Source organism: Diabrotica virgifera, chromosome 10, assembly GCF_917563875.1.
Source record: "Diabrotica virgifera virgifera chromosome 10, PGI_DIABVI_V3a".
Classification (NCBI taxonomy): domain Eukaryota; kingdom Metazoa; phylum Arthropoda; class Insecta; order Coleoptera; family Chrysomelidae; genus Diabrotica; species Diabrotica virgifera.
The window spans coordinates 16,354,886-16,378,117 of record NC_065452.1 but is presented as its reverse complement, the minus strand read 5'-3'; the positions used below and the strand labels follow the sequence as shown (position 1 = coordinate 16,378,117).

General features: G+C 32.9%; 1 protein-coding gene across 4 annotated transcripts in view; it reads right to left on the bottom strand.

Moving 5' to 3' along the window:
* LOC114333243 (plexin-A4) overlaps positions 1 to 23,232 on the bottom strand; it is a 933,823-nt gene that overhangs the window by 99,631 nt on the left and 810,960 nt on the right. For all 4 annotated transcript variants that reach the window (XM_050663388.1, XM_050663391.1, XM_050663390.1 and 1 more), the window contains one exon: positions 6,949 to 7,282. In XM_050663388.1, coding sequence (XP_050519345.1) covers positions 6,949 to 7,282 — 334 coding nt within the window. The remainder of the gene's footprint in view (positions 1 to 6,948; positions 7,283 to 23,232) is intronic.

The following is a 23,232-nucleotide window of genomic DNA, read 5'->3' as shown; positions in this document are numbered from 1 at the left end:
AAATATGGAATGACAATTAATAAAAATAAAACAAAAGTTATGGTGAGTGATAGGAGAAAATACAGAAGAAAAGATAAACATAAAAATAGAAAAGTAAGTATAGAGTAAGCACGAACCTTCCAATACTTAAGAGTAGAATCAGAAGACAACGGAAGGCAGGAAACATATACACTGCGATGCAAAAAAATCGATCCACTAAAAATTTGGTCATTTTTGATGTTTCGAATTTCCTAAACCCGTTGTCCGATTTAAGTGATCTTTTACCACGTTATAGCCTTATTCATTAACAATATCTCTGTAATAATATTGTTGCTAGACAGTCAAACTATCATTGTATACCGGGTGTACGAATAAAACTGTGTTTTTTCTCAAAGTTCGCATCACCCTGTGGACTATTCTGGTATTTATAAAATATTGAAATTAAAACCCAACTATAGCCTCAGGTTTTCTTAAAATTTTGTCTTTCGATTCATTCGCTTATGTTGGATAATAAAAAAGTTAGGTACTTTAACAACTGGCCATGTTCGTCATCAGTACAGGGTGTTTCTAAAATATTTGCGCAAAACTGTAAGGGGTTATTGTACATGAGAAAATAATGACAATTTGCTTTATAACAGGGGTGGCCAAGCTCCTTGATAGCCAGAGCAACTTTTCACAAGTTAAAATTTTTCGCGAGCCGCAATTAAAAACGTATTCAAAAAGTATGTAAAGAAGGTATGTAGGTAGAATTGGTACAAAACCTCATGAACCTTGAAAATAAGCATAACCTAAAAAAAATAAATCCTAAAAAAATTCGACTATTTTAATTTCATACTGAATTGCGCACCAGGATCCGATCTGCACTCTGATGTTTTCAGTAATGTTCAATTCCAGCATTTTGTTCATAGATTGACATCACCAAATGAGTGAGTCAGGTTCATGAGATTTTGTAAATAATCTACAATGTTTTTTAACAGAACTTTTATTTATTGAAAACAGAAATAAAATTACGAAATATTAAAACTTAATTACATTTGTTTTCCTTATTCTTCTTCTCGTTGTCCTTACGCCTAATAAGAGAGTCGAATTTTGCTATCACCTATCCATCTTTTACTTATTTCTTCCACGCCTTCCGGTCTTCTTCCCATTTCCTTCACCTGTTGCTCTGTTTTCCGTCTCTTGGTTCCGATTTCCTGGATTTGTTCCATCCGCCCCTTTCTAGGTCTGCTCCTTCTTCTATTCCCCTGTCACTTGGCATCTGTCACCTCCTTTACTAGTCTGTTCTCGTTCATTCTAGTTATATGTCCAAACCAATTCAGGTTTCTTTTTTCAATTTTTTTCTCTCTTAGTCGCTGTCTTAGCATGTTTCTAATGTTTTCGTTCTTTTCCCTGTCCAACATTTGTTTTCCTTCTTTTGGTAATTCTTTAAAATTTGGTGAATAATTTGTGGTAGCACTTCTAAGTAATTCTTTCAGATGCTGGTTGGTTAATACTGATATGTGTTAGGATTTCACGAATTTTAAAATGGAATTAAATGGTACGTTGTTTCTAATATGGAAATAATTCGACATCATCCTTTTTTATTTTAGAGTATGTAGGTACTTCGATTTTGGTACAAATTTACAAAATTCGGTAATCGGTGTCGACTTATAGTTTTATTGTCGAGCTTGATCTTCTTACGTCTCTGTTAATTTTAATTCTCCAGATGTTGTTTGGGTCATATTATGGTAATAAAAAATTCACCTTATGGACCATGTTTATTTCATTGAGGCGTGGACCATGTTTATTTCATGAATTCAGAAAAAAATGAAGAGACCATTTAAAATATTTTAAGTCTTGAAATAAATTTTGGACTTCGCTCAATATTCCTTCTGGCTTTTTTATTTACTCGTTAAGTTTTTCTAGTTTAATATTGTAACAATTTTTTTAAGTCGAGTAAAATGACTACAAATCGCTCTGGAGTGGGCTGATTACTGACTTTTTTGTCGCGCCACTCTTAATATTCTTTCGCGCAGTTTTCGATTTGTCATATCACTCTTAGCTTGGATGGAAATGGAATTTGTTATAAAGTTGCATTTGGTCTTTCATATTTGTTGTCAGTAATTTAAAAAACATTCTGAAACACACATGGAACGATAATAACTTTTTTAAATAATAACACAAAAATGAAAAGGATCTCGGGTACATTTATCGAGAGCCACAAATAATTCTTCAAAGAGCCGCATGTGGCTCGCGAGCCACAGTTTGGCCACCCCTGCTTTATAATCATATGTCCGCAAACGCTTCGTTTCCGAGATACGGGATGTTCAATATTTTTTTACAAACTGATGATTTACTTAAGCCTGGGTTTCCTCGAAAGCGGCACCGACAAACTGCGACCGTAACACTGCGATGAAATACGTCAGATTACGGTGAAAAATTCAAGGTTCTTCACTGCTTCAATGGAATATGCAAACTCAGCAAGCGGTGGCTTCCAACGCATCCTTGGAAACCACCGCTATTATTTTGCCTGGTACAGTTTTTTATGACGTCATTCATCGCAGTGTTACGGTTGCAGTTTTTCGGTGCCGCTTTCGAGGACACCGAGGCTTTATTGCTTTAAAACCAGTTGAGATGTGCAAATAAAATTTGGTGTTTTTTAAGACGTAGTTATTGCACATTTTTTGACATACAATTAAGAATTTAATATTCACCAGTAGCGCGCAAACGGGTATTATGACCGATAATATTACCCGTAAGCACGCCAATGGTGAATATAAAAGTCTTAATTGTATGTCAAAAAATGTGCAATAACTACGTTTTAAAACCCACCGAATTTGATCTGCATATCGCAACTGGTTTTAAAGCAATAAATAAATCGTCAGTTTGTAAAAACAAAATTGAACATCCCGTATCTCGGAAACGAAGCGTTTGCGGACATATGATTATAAAGCAAATTGTCATTATTTTCTCATGTAAAATTACCCCTTAAAGTTTGTCGCACTTATTTGGAAACACCCTGTACTGATGACGAACATGGCCAGTTCTTAAAGTACCTAACTTATTTATTATTCAACATAAGCGAATGAATAGAAAGACAAAATGTTAAGAAAATCTGAGGCTATGGTTGGGCTTTAATTTCAGTATTTTATAAATGCTAGAATAGTCTACACGGTGATGCGAACTTTGAGAAAAAAACACAGTTTGATTCGTACACCCGGTATACAATGACAGTTTAACTGTCTAGCAACAATATTATTACATCGATATTGTCAATGGATAACGCTATAACGTGGTAAAAAATCAATTAAATCGGACAAGTTTAGGAAATTCAAAACATAAAAAATGACCAAATTTCTAGTGGATCGATTTTTTTGCACCGCAGTGTATAATGATAATATATGTAATTAAAAAAACGACAAACATATACTATGTAACGAACAATAAATTCATAAGTAAAAATGAAATAACAAGAAAAACAAAAATTGATGTGTTCAAGTTAATATATAGGCCTGTATTAATCTTTGGTAACTGGGAGAAGAAGAATATCATGGTTAAAGACACTTAGGAAATGGTTCTCCACAACAACAATTAATCTATTTAAAGCATCAGTTAATAAAATAATTATAGCCAGAATGATCGCCAATATTCGAAACGAATAGGCACCAAAAGATGAAGAATCTTTGGTTGCGAGTCGTTGGTTCCAACACAACGAGAAAAGAGTAAAATACAAGCACTAGAAATTAAATATCTGAGACGAGTTCAAGGAGTTAGCAAGAGAGAGACTACGGAACCCTCAAATAAGAGAGTCAACCTTAGAATATATACAGTGTGTCTGCGTAACTTGGAACCATATGGGAAACTTTTTTAATATCAATTTTACGAAAAAATTATTCTTCATAAAGTTCTCTGCATAGTCTAAAACCTAAGATGCAATCATCAGATATCAAATTTTATCAATAATATACGAGATATGTCCAAAAATATGAATTTCGCCCAAGAGTAAAGTGCCTTTATATTTCACAATATCAAAAATTGTTATTAAGAAAAGTTGTTTATAATTAAAAATTATGTTATAATATGCATTTACACTTTTCTAATTGAAAAAAAAAATAAAAATTTTCCTAAAATTACGGATACCCATCATTTTTATTTAAGATAATTCCGTTATTTATTGCGAACAAAAGTTATTCTTTATAAAAATGTCTGCATAGTCAAAAAACTAAGATGCAATCATAATACATCAATTTTTTTCAATTTTATACGAGGTATGTCAAAAAATATGAATTTCGCTTAAGAGTAAAATACCTTTATATTTCACAATATTTCAACGAGAAAGATGAAATTGCACATTGAAATATAGTTTCTATTTCTGAACAACTTTTTATAATAACAAATTTCAATATTGTGAAAAATAAAGGTACTTTACTCTTCAGCGAAATTCATATTTTTTGACATACCTCGTATAAAATTGAAAAAATTTCTTATAATTTTATCTTAGTTACTAGTCTATGTAGAACGTTTTATAAAGAATAACTTTTTTTCGTAAAATTAATAATAACGGAGCTATCATAAATAAAAATAATGTTTGGTATCCGTAATTTTAGGAAAATTTTAATTTTTTTTCAATTAGAAAAGTGTAAATGCATATTATAACATAATTTTTAATTACAAACAACTTTTCTCAATGACAATTTTCGATATTGTGAAATATAAAGGCACTTTACTCTTGAGCGAAATTCATATTTTTTGACATACCTCGTATACTGTTGATAAAGTTTGATATCTGATGATTGCGTCTTAGGATTTAGACTATGCAGACCACTTTATAAAGAATAACTTTTTTTCGTAAAATTGATATTAAAAAAGATTCCCATATGGTTCCAAGTTACGCAGACACACTGTAGAAAGAAGGCAACTCAGTTGGTGGGGTCATTTTCAGAGAATGGATTATACAAAACCGGTGAAAGAAATTTGGCAGGCAAAAACGCAAAGAAGAAAGAAGAAAAATACACCCCGACAAACATGGGATAGAACCGTAGGAAAAATATTAGAAAAAAAGGGGAACAACATGGATAGAAGCAAGGACGCTGGCCAGGAATAAGAAGGAACGGGTTAAATTTGTAGATAATCTAATTATACAGTAGAATATTAGTTAATGGTATGGTTTGAAATCAACATATCAAGCACAATTTTGTGAATTTTTTTCGCTATGGTACAATTATTTTATTTTTAAATTAAATAAACATATTAAGTATAATTCAAAGAATATTTAGAAAAAAATTCAATCCAAAATATTGAAAAGTAAGCATTGGTGACAAATTTTGACAGGCAGCTCACAAAAAAAATGGATTCTGCTGTGGACATCAGAACTCGTCACTAGACTATACGAAACAAAAAATTCAAAAAGATTTAATTAGCTTATGAGTTTCACGAGGTCACAACGTCGAGTTTTTTATTTTTAATGATTTTTGAATTTTTGGTATCACTCAGAAATAAAAAAAAAATGAAATTTTTGATAAAAATTTTGTGAAAATGAACAGATTTATTATTGTTGAACAAAAAATAAGCAAAAAAAGAAAAATATCTCGACGTTGTTACCTCATGAAATGTCTCAAGAAAATCTGTGCAAAATATCAGGTAGATCGGCCGAGTAGTTTTTCAGTTATAATGTCCACCGCATTTTTGAAAAAGCAGTTTTGAGAAAAATGCGTTTAAACTTTTGACAACTTCATCTTCATCTTCTTATTTGTCTGCCAAATCGTAAAGTGATGCACATTGGAATATGTTTTTTGAATCGAGGAGTAATCTACAAAAGAGAAGGCGAACAGTTGTTTAACGTTTCTCACTACGCTCAAGCGTGATGGCGCGAAGTCGCAGCAATTCGGTACGCCCTTCCATTCTGGGGTACGTGTTGTGCGACTCAATTTGAGCGTATTTTTAAACTACAAAAGAGAGCTCTTCGTTACTCCCTGAGACTCAATAGCAGAGTTCATTGCCAAGAATTCTTTAAAAAATTTAAAATATTAACTCTTCCTTCTTTGTTTGTTTTTGAATCCGTTTGTTTAATCCGCAAACATGCATCAGAAGGTCCAGAGAGACCCACTCATAACTATCCCCTTAGAAACATGGATCATAATCTTTATCTGCCAACCCCACGGTCTGAGCTGGTTAAATGCTCTATACTATACAATTCGAGAAAAATGTACAATCACCTGCCATCTAACATCAAATCTATTGCAGCATTTCCCGCTTTTCGCAAGGCCTTGAAAGCTTATTTGCTGGAGAAAGCTTTTTATACAGTGAATGACTTTTTTATAAACGATTTGAATTCAGCAAATTGACTTGTAGGATTATTACTTTCGAGTACTTGTGTACATATTTGCAGCGGCATAGAACTTTTGATTTACTTTCCCATTCCCCTTTCCTCGTTTGCCTTCTTTTTGCTCTGACGTTGTATACTTATTGTTTGCAAAATTTTTAATTTTTTAATGTGTACTTAATAACTGTAAAATTATATTAAGTAGTATAACTCACGCCATTTACTTGGTGTCTGTTTCTGTTTTTGTTTTGTTTGTAGTTTTTTACTATTTTTTGTTTTTTATTGTATTTTTTATTTTGTATAAGCTTTGTCCACAAATTGTTAAAATTTTTTGACAATAAAGCATACCTTACTTACTTACTTACTTACTTACTTACAATGCGAGTCGAAGGCAGGGATATTCAACACGCTGTATCTCTGGTAATTTTACTTCGATTATTTTGAAATTTTCAGAGTGTATTCTTGAAAGTATGCACTTTTATTTGAAATAATAAAAAAATTAAATATTTCAAACCATACCCCCGTTAAGTTTACGTTTGATAGTTTGATTAAGTTTGATATTAATATTGAATTGTTTTTGTATTGTATTATGATGTATTGTCGCCCTACACCACTATGTGGTAACAGGGTTTGAAGGTATTTTTAATAATATTGAAAAACATACGTACTGTGAATATTGTCTGGATTGTCAAGAGGCTTAGAGCCTCCCCAAATAACAGCAAACGTAGCTGTGATATTGGGTGCTCGAGAAGTATACGAAAACTCCATTGGGTCGCAATAAATAGTATCACCTAGTAGTTGAGCATTTACACTGGTCACTCTTCCTTCGATATTGAATTGGCATACGAATCTGGTTTGAACTATGAATTGACCAATGATATGGACCTTCACCTTGATTGCTTTCTTTATGCCAGAGGCCACTAGTATTTCGGGCGAATTTCCAACTGTAGCATTTATAGTTGGACAAAATGCTGGTCCTGATCTGTAGCTGGGACCTGCCCTCTGTAATGAAAAAACACTTGCTACAAATTTCATTTTATCAATTAACAATTACAACTACCAAGTACATACATAATAACCCTACAAAAATAATAATTTGTTTTTTTTTGCTTATTTGGGTTATAACATGCGTAATAAATATATCAAAAATTAATAAAATAATAATGTATAAACATTCTCAATTTCTTTGCAACACGAAAATGCAGCAGCTGCATAATACTATGGTCAAATCTGAGAGTGCAGGAAGAGTCTATACCGGTTTCGGGGGTTGTTTCCCCCTCATCAGTAGTCCCATATCCTCTTCTCTCAGATTCTTCGACGTACCACACTTTAGGCCTTTCCGAATTGCAAAGAAAGAAATGTCACGGATGAACTAAGGCCATCTACCGAAAAACTAAGTAAGTTATCAATCGAAGTAGCACAGAAAACGACAATAAATATCGTCTCCATACCACCAGATTGACAACAGGTGGAATACTTTCTTTGGTTACACCTCCTGAGATTTTCAAAATTTATAAACCATACAGGATGCCGAGAAAATTAAGATGAGAGAATTTTAAATAATTCACAACTCATCTGCTCAGCGGTAAAAGCTCCAACAAGAAAGATTCCTTAATACTCAAACAAAAGAGTAAATGAATTAAAAATGTATAAACATTCTCAATTTCTTTGCAACACGAAAATGCAGCAGCTGCATAATACTATGGTAAAAACTGAGAGTGCAGGAAGAGTTTATACCTGCACTCTCAGATACTAGTATAGTTTTTGAACTCGTGCATTTGTCGGCTCCCAGCTCTCCCTTCACTTACCACGACTAGTCACCAACTGAAGAATATTTTTAAAAATTCGTGTAAAATACCAACTTTTCGAATACGTACAATGATTTTTTCTACGGACAATATCTTTAAAGTTGTTCTAAATGTTTATAAACTACAAAATTTCAAAAATTTGGCATGAGTATTTTTGACTATACATATACATATTAGATAATTTTTTTATCTTTTTTTAGTAGATACATTTTGATAGTATCACTTTTCTACTTTCATTTGACATACGCAGACTTGCCTTATCTTCATTATTTTCTGTCTTATGTTATTGCAAAATAAAGGTCTCTGGGATAAACAAATAGAATAACTTTTAAACTAATTAATGGATCGGTCTCAAATTTTGAGGGTTTGTTAAGTACCCCAATACACAACTTTGGGTGAAACACTAAAGTTCTGAAGTAGTTTTAGTAAAAGTTATTAACAAATAACTATTTTCATTTATTTTGCAGTTTGCGTAGCAACAAATTCACTTTTTAACTTTCAAAAATCGGCATTTTGAAGGTTTTTCAATGCTCTAAAAAATAAAATTTTGTAGATTTATGTCAACTATTTAACTTTTGAATGGGGTGCAAAAAATCGAAAAAATCGCGATTTTTGCACTAAATTGTTAATAATTAAAAAACGGACGCGAATTGTAGGCAGGAAACAGGTAGGTTTTCTTCCTATGGGTCTACACTACAATAACTAAAAAAGTAGTCAGCTACCTGGATCTTTGAGTGTCCCGAACATGATCTATTTCTAGCTTATTACTCTGGAGTAATAACCGGAATTAGCAAATAGATAAAAATATTTTCATTATATAGATCACTCTTCAAAACCCCTTCAATTCCAATTTCCATGATCCTGTTGCCTTTAGTTCTCGAGATAGTCCTAATAGGCCGTTTATCTGCCTCACCCTATATACCTGGGTCAAATAATCAAAGCTAATAAACAGAACCAAACAACTGAAGTACAAAGAACAATCAGATTGGCGTGGGCGCGTGGGCAGCGTTTGGAAAGTTAAGATTGATACTAAAAAGCACAGATACAACAGTACCTAAAAACCCGTGTATTTGTGCATCCTTCCTATTCTGACGTATGGCTTAGAAACATGGACAATAACAAAAGCCAACATAAAATAACTCAAAGAAAAATGGAAAGATTCATGTTGGGAATAAAACAGCAAGACAGAAAATCAAACAAATGGATACGAGAGAAAACAAAAGTAAAAAATGTAACATAACATATTTAACAGGGTTAAAGTGGAGATTGGCGGGCCATAATGCGAGATATAAAAAATGGGATGCAGAAATATAAAACTGAAGACCGTGGACAGGAAGAAGAGGAAGACCTGAGATGCGATGGAAGGACGATATTGTAAAAGCTGCATGAGGACAGATATGGAAAGATTTGGAGAAGGCCTGTGTCCAAAGTTGGATAGAAATGGGCAAAAGAAGAAGATTTACTTTAAAGAATTAATATAAATCAGAGACTTGAATTTTATATTTTCCCCTGTATATTTAATTTCAATTAATGTAGTGTCGGTTATCAACAACTTTCCCTTCTTGGAACTTTACGGCACTAACACATTTCGACACTGAAACACTATGCTATTGTTTCTATTTAGTCCTCATCTCATAATCGGAATCTCATTTAACAATCTTCCGAGGTACTTAGACCTCTTAACTGTACCGATATTGTTTCCATCCAAACTAAATAATCGAAACAATTCAACACAAATTAAAACAGGAAATTCTTCAATGAAGTAAATTAAACTTTCAAAGGTCTTTAGGCAGGGGAGCTGTGTATTACCCACATTATTTCAAATTTATCTTGATCAAACACTGAGAGGGTGGTAAAGATAATGTAGACGAGACAGATCCGAGGTGGCTGATTATTTGAGTGGCGGTATTTTGGAGCGTTCGTCCTGCTAAATTTACCACAAGGTATAGAGTTTTTAAGACCCTTATTTCAGTAACGTTAAACGTTATTCTGCTCATGCGCATTAACAGAAAAATATCTTCTTTCTTGTATGTAGGCTTTAAAGCCTGTTTCTTCTTCAATATTAGTCTACTAAATGGTTTAAATTATTGCACCATCTTTTTCTTGGTCTGCCAATACTTCTTCGTCCTTTTGGTGACTTATCTCGTGCTATTAGTTCTATCTAACCTATTCTATGCCATTCTACTAATGTGTTCGTCCCACTCCTGTTTCCGTTTTGTCACCCATCCATTTATGTCTTCTGCATTGAATGCTCTTCTTATGTTTTTGCTTCTCTCCGTATCCAACAGATTTTTCCCTGATATTCGTCGAAGTATTTTCATCTCTGTTGTTTCTAGTAGTCGTCTCGTTTTAGATGTGTCAGATCTTATCTCCGCCGTGTATGTCAACATAGGTCTAATTGCTGCTTTATAGATTCTTGCTTGTGTCTTGTCTTAGGTGTTTGTTCTTCCAGACTGTGTCATTAAGAGATCCCGCCGCTTTACTTGCCTTTAAGCTTTGTTGTCGTATTTCTTCAACATCTCCGTAACTAATTATCTATTCCCAGATATTTAAACCTTGCTTCCTGCTTTATTATTTTTCCATCAATTTCGATTTTACATCGTAGTGGATATTTAGATGTTGTCATTGTCATACATTTGGTTTTTTCTACTGATATTATCATATTGTATTTCTTGGCTGTTGTATTGAAGATGTGTGTTAATCTTTGGAGATCGTCTTTTGTCTCGGCCATTAATGCGGCGTGGTCTGCATAACATAATATTTGGATTTCTTTGTTCCCCATTTTGTAACCATGAACTTTACGTATTGCTTGTATTACATATATTAAAGAGCAGTTGACTTAACGAGTCACCTTGTCTGACTCCGCTTTGTACTGGTATAAACTGTGTTAGTTTTCCATTTATCTTTGCCTGCATTCGATTATGGAAGTATATGTTTTCGATGGTTTGTATAATATTGATTGGTATGTTTCTTCTATATAGTAGGTGTATGACGACTTCGACTTGGATGCAATCGAAATCGAAAGGCTTTGTCAGGTCTATAAAACATAGATATGCTGGTTTATTATACTCGATGGCCTTTTCTCTGATTTGTTTTAGTACAAATACGGCGTCTACGCAGGATCTTCCTGTTGTTCATCTGATAAAGTTATTAGTTTATTGATTTTGTTGGTTGGGACTTTTGTGGTAAGCCTAAGTGCGGTGTTAAGTAGATTTATATCTCTATAATTGTTGGAGTCTTCTTTGTCTCCTTTCTTGAACATTGGTATCAGAAAAATAACGTATTACTTTATTAGCGGATAAGGTATTCCCTCATTTAAGTAGAAATAAGGTTAACGTTATTAATGGATTACGTATTTGTAAGATTGCCAACTGCCATACATCTAAATAATAAAAAACGAAAAAAAAGTCATATGAGCTGAACTAAAGCTAACTAGAATAAAAAATATACCTAGTAATGATGTATAAAATTGTAGAAAAAAAAATGTTTTTCTTAAAAACAATCTGTTAGTAAACAGATAACATAATCTGCTTGGCAACCCTGTTAGAATAATTCTCTTCTTGAGAAATCTGACACTTGACTGAATTGTCTTGTTAAACTTGGTGTGGATGTTTTGTGTTCGAAGTAGTACATTGTCTTTCTTCCGTTATGATAAATAATTATTCATAAATACCTTATAGCACACAACCGCCGTTTTATAGGTTACGTTTGTCAAATGTCAATTAACGTTGATCTGTGTTAGTGTAGTTTCTAAAGGATTCAAAACGATTTTTAAGTAAAAACGTTATTCCTTATTTATTACTCAATCCGCATGACAAGCATAACGTTTAACGTACATCAAAAAGTAGAGGGCCTAAAAACTCTATATTACCGATATTAAGCCGCTAGAAAAAATATTCGAACAGCTTGATAATATACAGGGTGGAAACCATTTATGGAATTAAATTATTTCTGTTCTTGTTTTAAACAATTATAAAAAACGCTGAGATTCGTCGATTTTTAAATTTAAATGTGCTCTTTTTAAACATAGCTTTAACTACACAGGGTGATTAATGCAAGCCTAGGCTAGACCATCATCTTTATTTTTAATGAAACACCCTGTATATTTGTATGTTTTTAAAAGCTCTTTAACAACCTAATCATAACAAACTATATTATGTAGAAATCTATTATGATCAATACAAGGTGAAATTTTGAAATTATGAACAATTTTCGTCAAGAGATTAGATACAAAACCCAATAATATACATATTGATACATCTTCTTTTTCCTCTTTATAAGCAATTCTGCTTGTTCATTGGCGGATGGATACTTCTATGGAAGGTTGTGACTCCCATCTTTTGCGTGGCCAGCGGATACTTCTACCAATTGTTGGTTTATCTCTTGCTATTTTGACCACACGTGTCTCCCCCTTTCCGCTTATGTGGTTATTTTTTTTATCCATTCGTTTATACACTGTACATTACATTTCCTTTTAATGTCTTCACTTCTCTTTCGATCTCTCGGCTTATTTTCTGTACTTCTTCTCAATACTCTCATCTCTGCCGTTTCCAGTAGTCTTTGTGTTGTGGTTGTACCGGGTCTTGTTTTTGATGCATATCAGTGGCGGTTATCCCTTTAGGTCAATTGGTCAATGACCTCCCTGTAATAATTGTACAATCAAACGATTATAATGTAATTATTTCCTTAAAAAAAGAAAATTTTCTGTATTAAAAATGTTCGGAATACAATAGTATCGTTCAAAGTTAAATTTTGCTTTTATTGTATTGACTTTTCAGTCATTTTGTTGTTGTAAAATATAGCGACAAAGATGCCGCCAAAAGATTACCGATAAATAAACATGAAATACGAGCTGTTTGACGGTACCGAATAGCCAAATTTATCTTTGACTGAAACTACCGCAATATTACTCTTAAACAGCTAAATACGAATATTCACGATGGTCAAGAAATTTATTTGACCTCACTGTGAGAATACAGCACTTTGAATCCGAACGTTCACGAAAATACGCACTTATATGCAAGTTGGTACTAAATCGTGGTCATTGACCGTAGACCGTAGGTATCGTTTTCGTTGTTGAGCGGTAGGTATTCGAACGATCACAAATTTCAACGAGCAAGTGATCGATCATTTCTCAAAATCTAAGGCCAGAAGAATCGATTTACTTTTTAAATCCGCATAAAAATGTAAGTTTTTATTTATTTTAGGTTTTGAGTTTAAGTAGTTTGTTGATATTCTAGCTGTTATAATTACATATTATATCATACTATTTATCTGATTTATTTGACAATTAGTAATGAAGACTTGTTCCTTTTACTTATTTCATATTTACTTGTCAAATAAAGATCCGCTTAAATTTAAACAACATATTGCAAAATAAGTTATAAGAAACCAATACAGATGATGGAATAAGAAATTATTTAAAATGGGATTTGTAGGTCTTGTTTTGCCAAAAAAATCTTGAACCACCGGATATGACCTCCCCCTTCACTTACAGACCAGCCGCCACTGATGCATATTATGTCATTATTGGTCTTACACTGGCTTTATAAATTCTTGACTTCATCTCAGTGTTAATAAGTCGATTTCGCCATATAGTGTTATTAAGGCATCCTGCTAGTACAGTGGTGCTCACGATCGACCGGTCGATCGCCAAAGATTTTGAAGGCGATCGCGATTTACGGAAAAAATACAAATACAGAAAAAATATGGACTAATCAAATGAACTGAAAGGATTTAAACAAATTTCCACCGTTGAAAAAAAAGGGGTAAGCGCTCATTTGAAGTATGTTTATAACGAGACGGAGCTGCAAGCACATAGCGGATTTAAAAGACACTCTAAAAGACGCTGATTTTAAAAAACTGACAGGTATTGTAATATTTGTGTCTAATCCATTATCTTGCGAAGACGTAGAAAAAATTGCCACAGAAATATCCATTACTTTCAACATGGAGATCACTTCCGTCCAGAACGACTGATACGAAATGTTGGTCTTTCATCTGACAAAAATATCCGTCTTTGAAGCAAGTAGCTCTGGAGATCACATCATTTTTGGACCAACGTACTTGCGTGAGCCTGCATTTTCACAAATGAAGGTAGTGAAATCAAAGTAGCATAATCGGATAACTTACGAACATCTCTCATCATGCTTGCGTTTGGCCCTCGGTAATTACTTATCATCATATGAAAAACTTAGATGGATAGATCATGGATCAACATCCAAATAAAATTAAGATGAAAAACATGACTTTAATTACAGCACATCATCCGCGTCATAGCCCGTGACGTCACATGATACCAACACGAAATATTTAGGCGGTAGGTCTGTTCTTTTTTAGAATTATTTAACCGAGTACACGGGAATTACAGCCACTAGACATATTTTATTATATACGCGTAGAAATAATATTGGAAGATTTCTATTAATTTACATTTAAAGAAACATACCCTAACTTGTTTCATTTAAGTGGAATATAAAGCGTTCTTATAAAGCACACTTGTTCGGATTACACTCTAACTCTGATCGAACAAAGGTGACATTTTGGCATAAATTGGTAACATTTATTTGACAGTTGCGGTGATGATACTTCATATTTGTTTTTATTCTTTACTATAAGTATTTGTTTTATTATATTTACTGTTTTTATTATTTACTTTAACGTAAGATTATAACTTAATTCTTGTTTTTTATTTCTAAAGTTTTTATTTATTTACATTTATCATTAATTTGTTTTGTTGTATAATCGACTTCCGCAAAAATTATGTGATATATTTGATTTAAAATGAATTCAAGAATTTTTTGTAATTGGGCAACAATGTCAACTTAGATCTCTGACGTAAATAATGACGTGCAACGGTAAGTATATTGGACGGACTGTATATGCATATTTTTTGGGGTGGGTGTTAGCGAAAGGCCACACGGGCGATAATTTACGGCGCCGTAAGAGCAGTAAACCTGACCTGAACCAATTGTAGATGAAATAGGAGTTAGTCAACCAATGACTCGTCAACTCGTCAGGTTTCCTGCTCTTACGGCGCCGTAAATTATCGCCCGTGTGGCCTTTCGCTTAATTAGCTTCTAACATATATAAAAAATATACAGGGTGTTTCATTAAAAATTAAGATAAGGGGCTATGCTAGACTTGAGTGAATCACCCTGTAGATTTAAATCTATGTTTAAAAAGCGCACATTTGAATTCAAAAGTCGACGTATCCCAGCATTTTTTATAATTTTCTAAATTAAAGATAAAAAAATTGTATTCCTTAAGTGGCTTTCACACTTTATGATTTCAAAATTTCATCCCGTATTATCCATAGTAGACCCTACATGATACATTCGTTGAGAACAGGTTGTTTAGCAGCTTTTAAAAATATAAAAATATACAGGACGATCCATTAAAAAAAAATTGACAAGAACTTGAACACTGCGAAATTTTCAAGCACCCTCCTTTCAACCCAGACCTTGCGCCTTTCGATTATTATCTGAAGGAATTCTTGGGTGGAAAGGAGTTTGGAAACGATTAAAAATGAAGTGATATCCTGGCTCAAGCGTTTGGCGGTAGAGAATTACAATACCGGCATCGAAAAACTGATTCCACGACAGAATAAATGCATTGATAACCAAGACAACACATGATACTCCCGGAGCGAACCATGGCCGATGTCGTCGATCGTACACCCATCTAAACTTTACGCAGAGAGCATTTCTCTCATCGTGGCCAGTCGGCCATGGTTCGCCCCGGAAGCTGTACATTGAAAAATAGCCTAAAGCCGCATCCTCATTGAGTCGACATTGTCTATCGACTCTGTCTATCGACACTGTCGACCGACAAATCGAAAAAGCTTCACATGTCCACACCAGGTAGGAAGAATATTTGTCGACAGTCGAAACGAAAATGTGTGACGAAGATGACGCCATTATTGTTTGTATTGCATTTGTTATTATCACAACTAAAAAACGTAAATCATGGCGTAAAAAAAGATTTTGGGTTCGACCAAGTCATCAAAGTAGAAATCGGTATAGCGGTAGTAATCTGATGAAAAATTTGAAAAAGGATGATATCGATATATTGAACGTTGAATACAGATGTAACGGTCGTTTCAGAAATGTTTTCGCATTTTGTTTCGGTCTTTATAATACTTACTTCTAGTGTTTCATAGCTATAAATGCCATCACCTTTTATTTTTCCCATTCCATTTTGCCGACAAGTACAAACAATGAATTATTTTTACCAATATCGAAGGTCGAATGCTAGCTAGCACGTCTACACTTCGAATTCGACTCGACTACCCTTTGATTTTACCGACAGAGCTGGAAAACCAGTCGACAGGTCGAACGACATCTTTTGTCGATCGACAAAGTCGATTGCCGCGTACATACTCAGGCGAGAGTGTCGAACGACAGAGTCGATCGACAATGTCGACTCAATGAGGACGCGGCTTAAGGTACTGTGACTTTGTAAATTAATAAACTTTTAACTGTTGAAATAAACCTCCTATTTCAATTTTTTATGCCAAAACGTTCTTTACTTTCTGAACGACTAATTTACAGTCACTGTCATTGAAAAGTTTAAAAGATTACGTATCTAGGAGCCGATTTTTTAAATTTTTACTTCGTTTAAACGCACCTTTTACGTCAAAGTGACGTTACCAGTGGTGTATCTAGAATAGGTTGATTAAAATTAAAAAATCAACATAATATAAAGACCAGTGTTCAGCTGCCCCCCCCCCACTTGCAAAAATTAAAAAAACCAATAGCGCTGCTTTATGAGCTATTTATGAGCTTTCATATTCCGCACATCAAAAATTTTGAGCTCGTTACACTGAGCAGGAATTTAATATTTTAGTGGGGGGGAAGGGGGCTGAGTCAGCCCCACACTACTTAAAAATAGGGCTATTGAATCGATCTTTGCGACAGAATTATGAGCTATTTATGAGCTCTTGAAATTATATAGTTTCGATTTTTGAGCTCATCCCCTTCACCCCCAAACAACCCTTTAATTGATTTACTTTAGAGAAACATGCTGAAAAAAATTAAAATATATCGTATCGCGGATATAATTCCTATAGCTTATAAATATATTCTAAGAATAAACTCTTAAATCACGCGCATTTCGATTATTGACCTACAACCCCTTCGCAAGAAAACCACCCCATCTTACCGACTTTTACCGAGAGAGTTGTACTTAAAATCCATTAAATTAATTATTTCGCGATTACATATCATTTAATAATTTATGAGCTCCCAAAATACGCACATTTAGATCATTAAATTGCAATTACTTTTGTATAGTGCAGTCACTGAAGGTAAAAATCAACTATTACCTTCAATTTCGGTGACCCTTCATCGATTTTCACGAAAATTGATGAGTGGTTATAGGATACCTCAAGAAACAAAGGTGACATGGTGCTACCTTGCGCCTTTACCCTGAGGGTGGATACCGCCCCTTCTCGGGGGTGAAAATTATTTTATTAAAAGTAACCCCACAAATCGATAGAAGGACAAATTATAAGCATAATTTGTTATATAAAGTTATTAAAATAAGTCAGTACTTTTTGAGTTATTAAAATTCAAAGATTTTAACTATGTATTTAATTATTCTCGGGGGTGAAAATTATTTTATTAAAAATAACTCCACAAATCGATAAAAGGACAAATTATAAGCATAATTTGTTATATAAAGTTATTAAAATAAGTCAATACTTTTTGAGTGATTAAAGTTCGAAGATTTTAATTATTCGTGAAAAAAATGGATGTTTTAAAGCGGTTTTTCGTAAATCACTGAAAAACTGTAAGTTTTTCCAAAATAGTTAATAGTAGTTTAATTCGTATAGCTTATATTCTAAGAATAAACTCTTAAATCACGCCCATTTCGATTATTAAACTGCAACCCCTTCGCAAGAAAATCACCCCATCTTCTCGGCTTAATAGAGAATTGTACTTAAAATGAATTAAATTAATTATTTGGCGACTACATATCGTTTAATAATTTATGAGCTCGCAAAATACACGCATTTCAATTATTCAATTGCAATTTTCTTTCTATAGTGCAGTCACTGAATCTCCATTAATGTTCACGAAAATTGGTGAGTGGATAGAGGATACCTCAAGAAACAAAAATAATATGATACCAACTTGCAGTTTTTGCCTAGGGTAGATGTCACCCCTTCTCGGGGGTGAAAATTATTTTATTAAAAAATAACTCCACAAATTGATAGTGGGACAAATTCCAAACAAAATTTGTTATATGTTATTAAAATATATCAATACTTTTTGAGTTATTAAAGATCAAACATTTCAATTTTTGTTAAAAAAAATTCATGTTTTAAAGCGAGTTTTCATAAATAACTCAAAAACTGTAAGTTTTTACAAAAAAGTTTTCATCACTAAAATTGAAGCTAATAAAAACTATAATAAATTATTTACTTGTAAAACCATTTAATGTTAATTTAAAGTAAGTTATAGGTAATTGAATATATTTATATATTTTTTTTTCTGCGAGTGTTCAAATCTAAGGATCCATGCTTAAATAACGGGAACACGATGCATTTTATAAAACTTACTAAATACTTGTCAAAGTACTTAGAAATACTATCAAATGAGCTCCAGAAAAAGCGTCAAAAAGCATCAAAATTTATACTCCAAAAATTTTTCCAAACAAATAATTTTTTTTTTCGAATAACTGTTAATTTTTATGGTATCAGGCACATCCAACTATTTGAAAGTTAATTTCAAGACCTATAAAACTGTATTACATTTAATCGTTCACATTCTTTATTTTTTAGGATAATAGGTTAAAGGGCTCCAGTTACATTGTTCTCGCAGTAAAATTTAGACTTAAACGTTTTCTATCTTGGTTATTTTGATTCATACAGAAATCAAAAGACAAGTAAAATCTTTGCTAACAAAAAAACTCAAATTTCGTTACTTATCTAGAATTTTTTACGTGTATCGAGTATTGTTGGAGTTATTATCAAAAGCAAATAATTTACGAAAATTTCAAAAGTTTAGTTTTTTTTAAATCATATATATTTATATTTTTAGCAATATGCATTCTAAATCGGTCAAAATGTTTAAGGTCATTACTTATGCTAAAGTAAATAAAGTCTCATAGGGATTACTAAAGATTTTAATTTTTGTGGAAATGGCATTCGTTTTATTTTTCACTTTTTCCTAAAAAAATTGAAAGTATCCTATTATTTTCATGTTCATTTGCTTAACTTTGATCGTATTGACTTCTTTCGGTGCTCATTTAATAGGTATTTCTGAGTACTTTGACAAATGTATATTAAGTATATTTTATAAAATGTATCGGTTTTCTGTTAATTACGCTTGAATAATTAGATTTGAGTACTCGCCGAAAAAAAAATACATTTAATTACCTATAGCTCCCTTTAAATTAATAACAAAGGGTTTTCCAAAGCTTTAATTTTGGTAATGATAACTTTTTTGTAAAAAAACTTACAAATTTTTAAGTGATATATGAAAAACCGCTTTAAAACATGCATTTTTTCACGAAAAATTAAAATCTTTGATCTTTAATAACTCAAAAAGTATTATTTTAATAACTTTATTTAACAAATTCTGCTTATAATTTGTCCTTCTATCGATTTGTAGAGTTATTTTTATTAAAATAATTTTCACCCCCGAGAAGGGACGGTATCCACCCTCAGGGTAAAGGCGTAAGGTAGCACCATGTCACCTTTGTTTCTTGAGGTATCCTATAACCACTCACCAATTTTCGTGAAAATCGATGAAGGTTAACCGAAATTGAAGGTAATAGTTGATTTTTACCTTCAGTGCCTGCACTATACAAAAGGAATTGCAATTTAATGATCTAAATGTGCGTATTTTGGGAGCTCATAAATTATTAAATGATATGTAGTCGCCAAATAATTAATTTAATGCATTTTAAGTACAACTCTCTCTTAAGCCGGGAAGATGGGGCGGTTTTCTTGCGAAGGGGTTGTAGCTCAATAATCGAAATGCGCGTGATTTAAGAGTTTATTCTTAGAATATATAAGTATAGGAATTATATCCGCGATACGATATATTTTAATTTTTTTCAGAGCATGTTTCTCTTAAGTTAAATAAATTAAAGGGTTGTTTGGGGGTGAAGGGGATGAGTTCAAAAATCGAAACTATATCATTTCATGAGCTCATAAATAGCTCGTAATTCTGTCGCAAAAACCGATTCAATATCCCTATTTTTAAGTAGTGGGGGGGGGCTAATTCAGCCCCCCCCCTACTAAAATATTAAATTCCTGATCAGTGTAACGAGCTCAAAATTTTTGATGTGCGGAATATGAAAGCTCATAAATATCTCATAAATCAACGCTATTTGTTTTTTAATTTTTGCAAGTGGGGGGGGGGGGCAGCTCAACACGGGTAATATAAAGATATTTTACAAAATTTAACAAAATGGAAAGTAAAGTATAGAAAGAAGTTTTTTGAATAAAATGGATTATGGTTAGAATAACGAAAATAAGGAAGTCTGGTTTTAAAATATCCATTTTATTTTAAATCTATTTTATACTAAATAATGATAAACAATAATAAATATTAAACAATAATTAATATTTGGTGGAAGCCTCATTATTGTCAATACCACTTTGCAATCTTCTGTTCATTTATAGCACCAATCCCCTCATGTTACAGTCAACAAGCTCTTCCCATGACTGCTCAATTGCTTCCCATAATTCAATTCTATTCTGTGGTCTAACGATTATTTCATTTAGTTTCTTTGTTAACTCTGCCCACACATTTTCGACGGGGTTAAAGTCTGCACTCCGAGAAGGCAACGGAAGAACATTAACATGAGTTTCTTCCAGCCATTCTCGAACAATTCTACTGGTATGCACCGGGCAATTGTTCATGTTGGAAGATTAAGTCGTGTTGAGGAATCTCTGGATCACCGATGGCAACATTGTGTTCTCAAGCATATGTTTGTAATGTAATCCTGTTAATTTTTCTTCTATATGATAACAAACGCCCGGGCCTTCAATACTTATCCATCCCCATACGTTGACCGAGAACCCCACTATTTCTTAAATGATGCGTAAATTGTTCATCATATCTATGATTTCTCGGTCTATAAACTCTTTACTCGACCATTGCCACATGACTGAAATACTTTTTCATCGGAAAATGCAACCCTAAACCAAAAGTTCTCTTCACGGTTTATAAATTCATTACAAAATGTAAATCATCTCCTTTTGTGATCCTCAGTTAAAAAAGGTTTCGTTGCAGCTGCACAATTTATCAGTCCACTTATTTTAATTCTTCTACGTGCAGTGCAAATACTGCCCGGAAACGCTGTCTCTTTGCTAGCTTTTGGAGCTGTGGCAAAAGGAAATTTTCTCAAATAATCTACTAACATCTCATCCTGTGGATCTGTGGAAATCTTTTGCCCTCTTGAACCGCCCAACCGTGCTATAGAGTGAAAATGATCCCATCTTTGTTTGATTTCCCATATGCACATATGGCTCACGTTCAAATCTGCAGCAACTTGCCTTACTGACCAACTTTCTTCGAGTTTGGCAATAATTACTCTTGCTTTTTGCGCATCATTCAAATGCATTCTAACCATTTTGGAGGAGTTTGATATCGTTTTATTTTATTTTCAACACTCCAAATTTTTTGACTTTGACATTTATCAAATCCGTACGACACTGCAATTTTACACTATTACAATATCAAAATTAAGGTGTAAACTATTCAGTGATCGTAACTGTACATGGTTCTCTGTGAAAGTTATCAAAACGAGAACTATTTGATAAGGAAAACATATATATTTTGGCTAACAGGATTCGAGGTAATGTATTTTGACAAGAGATATGACCTTGTAAATACACGTAAACTTGTGTCTTCTGTAAACCTCGACTAGTAGAATTTGTTTTGGATCAATTGATTTCAATAAGACATTGTTTTGGCGTTAATATGAAAAGCGGAAAAGTGCTTTATCTAAAAACTAATTTAGACAGGAAAATAAGAAATAAGGTGCGATGATTTCTCGAGAATGCCGAAATGATCCACAGTGAGGCGGAATATCTAAAATGTGGAAATTATTCTAATTTTCCTGCAATCGTCTGGAAGTTCGTGGAGAATAGTCTTTAAGTGTGAAGTAAGGGGAGATTTAAATTACAATTTGGATTGGATTAAGATGGGATAGATTTCTATTTAAAATAAAATGTAAAAACAGTTAAAAACGATATAAAACCATTCTATATTGTGTCTACATCAGCGGTTCTCAATCTGTGGTACATGTACCACTGGTGGTACATATCATTATTTGCGGTGGTACACAAAACGCAAAAACAGCCAAAATCAGCACGACTATTACTGTTAATTAGATTACCTAGCTAGATAGGTAGGTATTTCGGTTAGGTGGTACCAAAATAATGAAACGTACTTTGTGATACATGACTCAAAAAGATTGAAATCCACTGGTCTACATAATAGATATCTAGTTTTTCGGCATCTACACGTGCGAGCAAAAAAATCGACTCACTCCATGAATTGTAGTTTATGTTTAGTACTTTCATGTTGTATTCTTTGAATTGAAACAACTAATGCAAAAAAATATTGTCTATTATACAGGGTGATTGATTAGTAGGGTAAAGCTCAATAGATCCGCTATAGTGATAGATAGCAATAAAAGTTAATAACAAAAATTTTAGCCACCTTTGAGCTTCACATTACAAAATTAGTTAGAATGTTACAGGGTGTTCGATAACACAGTGGCAGACCTAACTTATGTTTTTTTAAATGGAACACCCCATATGTTATTTTAAATTCGAAATCCTGTTAACTTCTTCATCACAAAAATATAAAGGTTTGTTATATTATACAGGGTATTTACAAAGTTATAACCAATTTTATATGAAAATCGTAACAAGTTCAACTCCCTGTATAAATAAAAATAGACAAAACAGCAATGGTTTATTAATGCCATATTTTTTACGTATTGTCAAAATTTTCAAGAATGATTGATATTGCTAATTTTCTTTATATCGAATACAGGGTGAGTCAAAACGCAATTACATTATTTTCTCAGTAATTTTAAATAGAACACCCTGTATTTTATATCATTATCGAAAAGTACCATTACCATACTATAATTTTTGTATAACATTCCCTATGT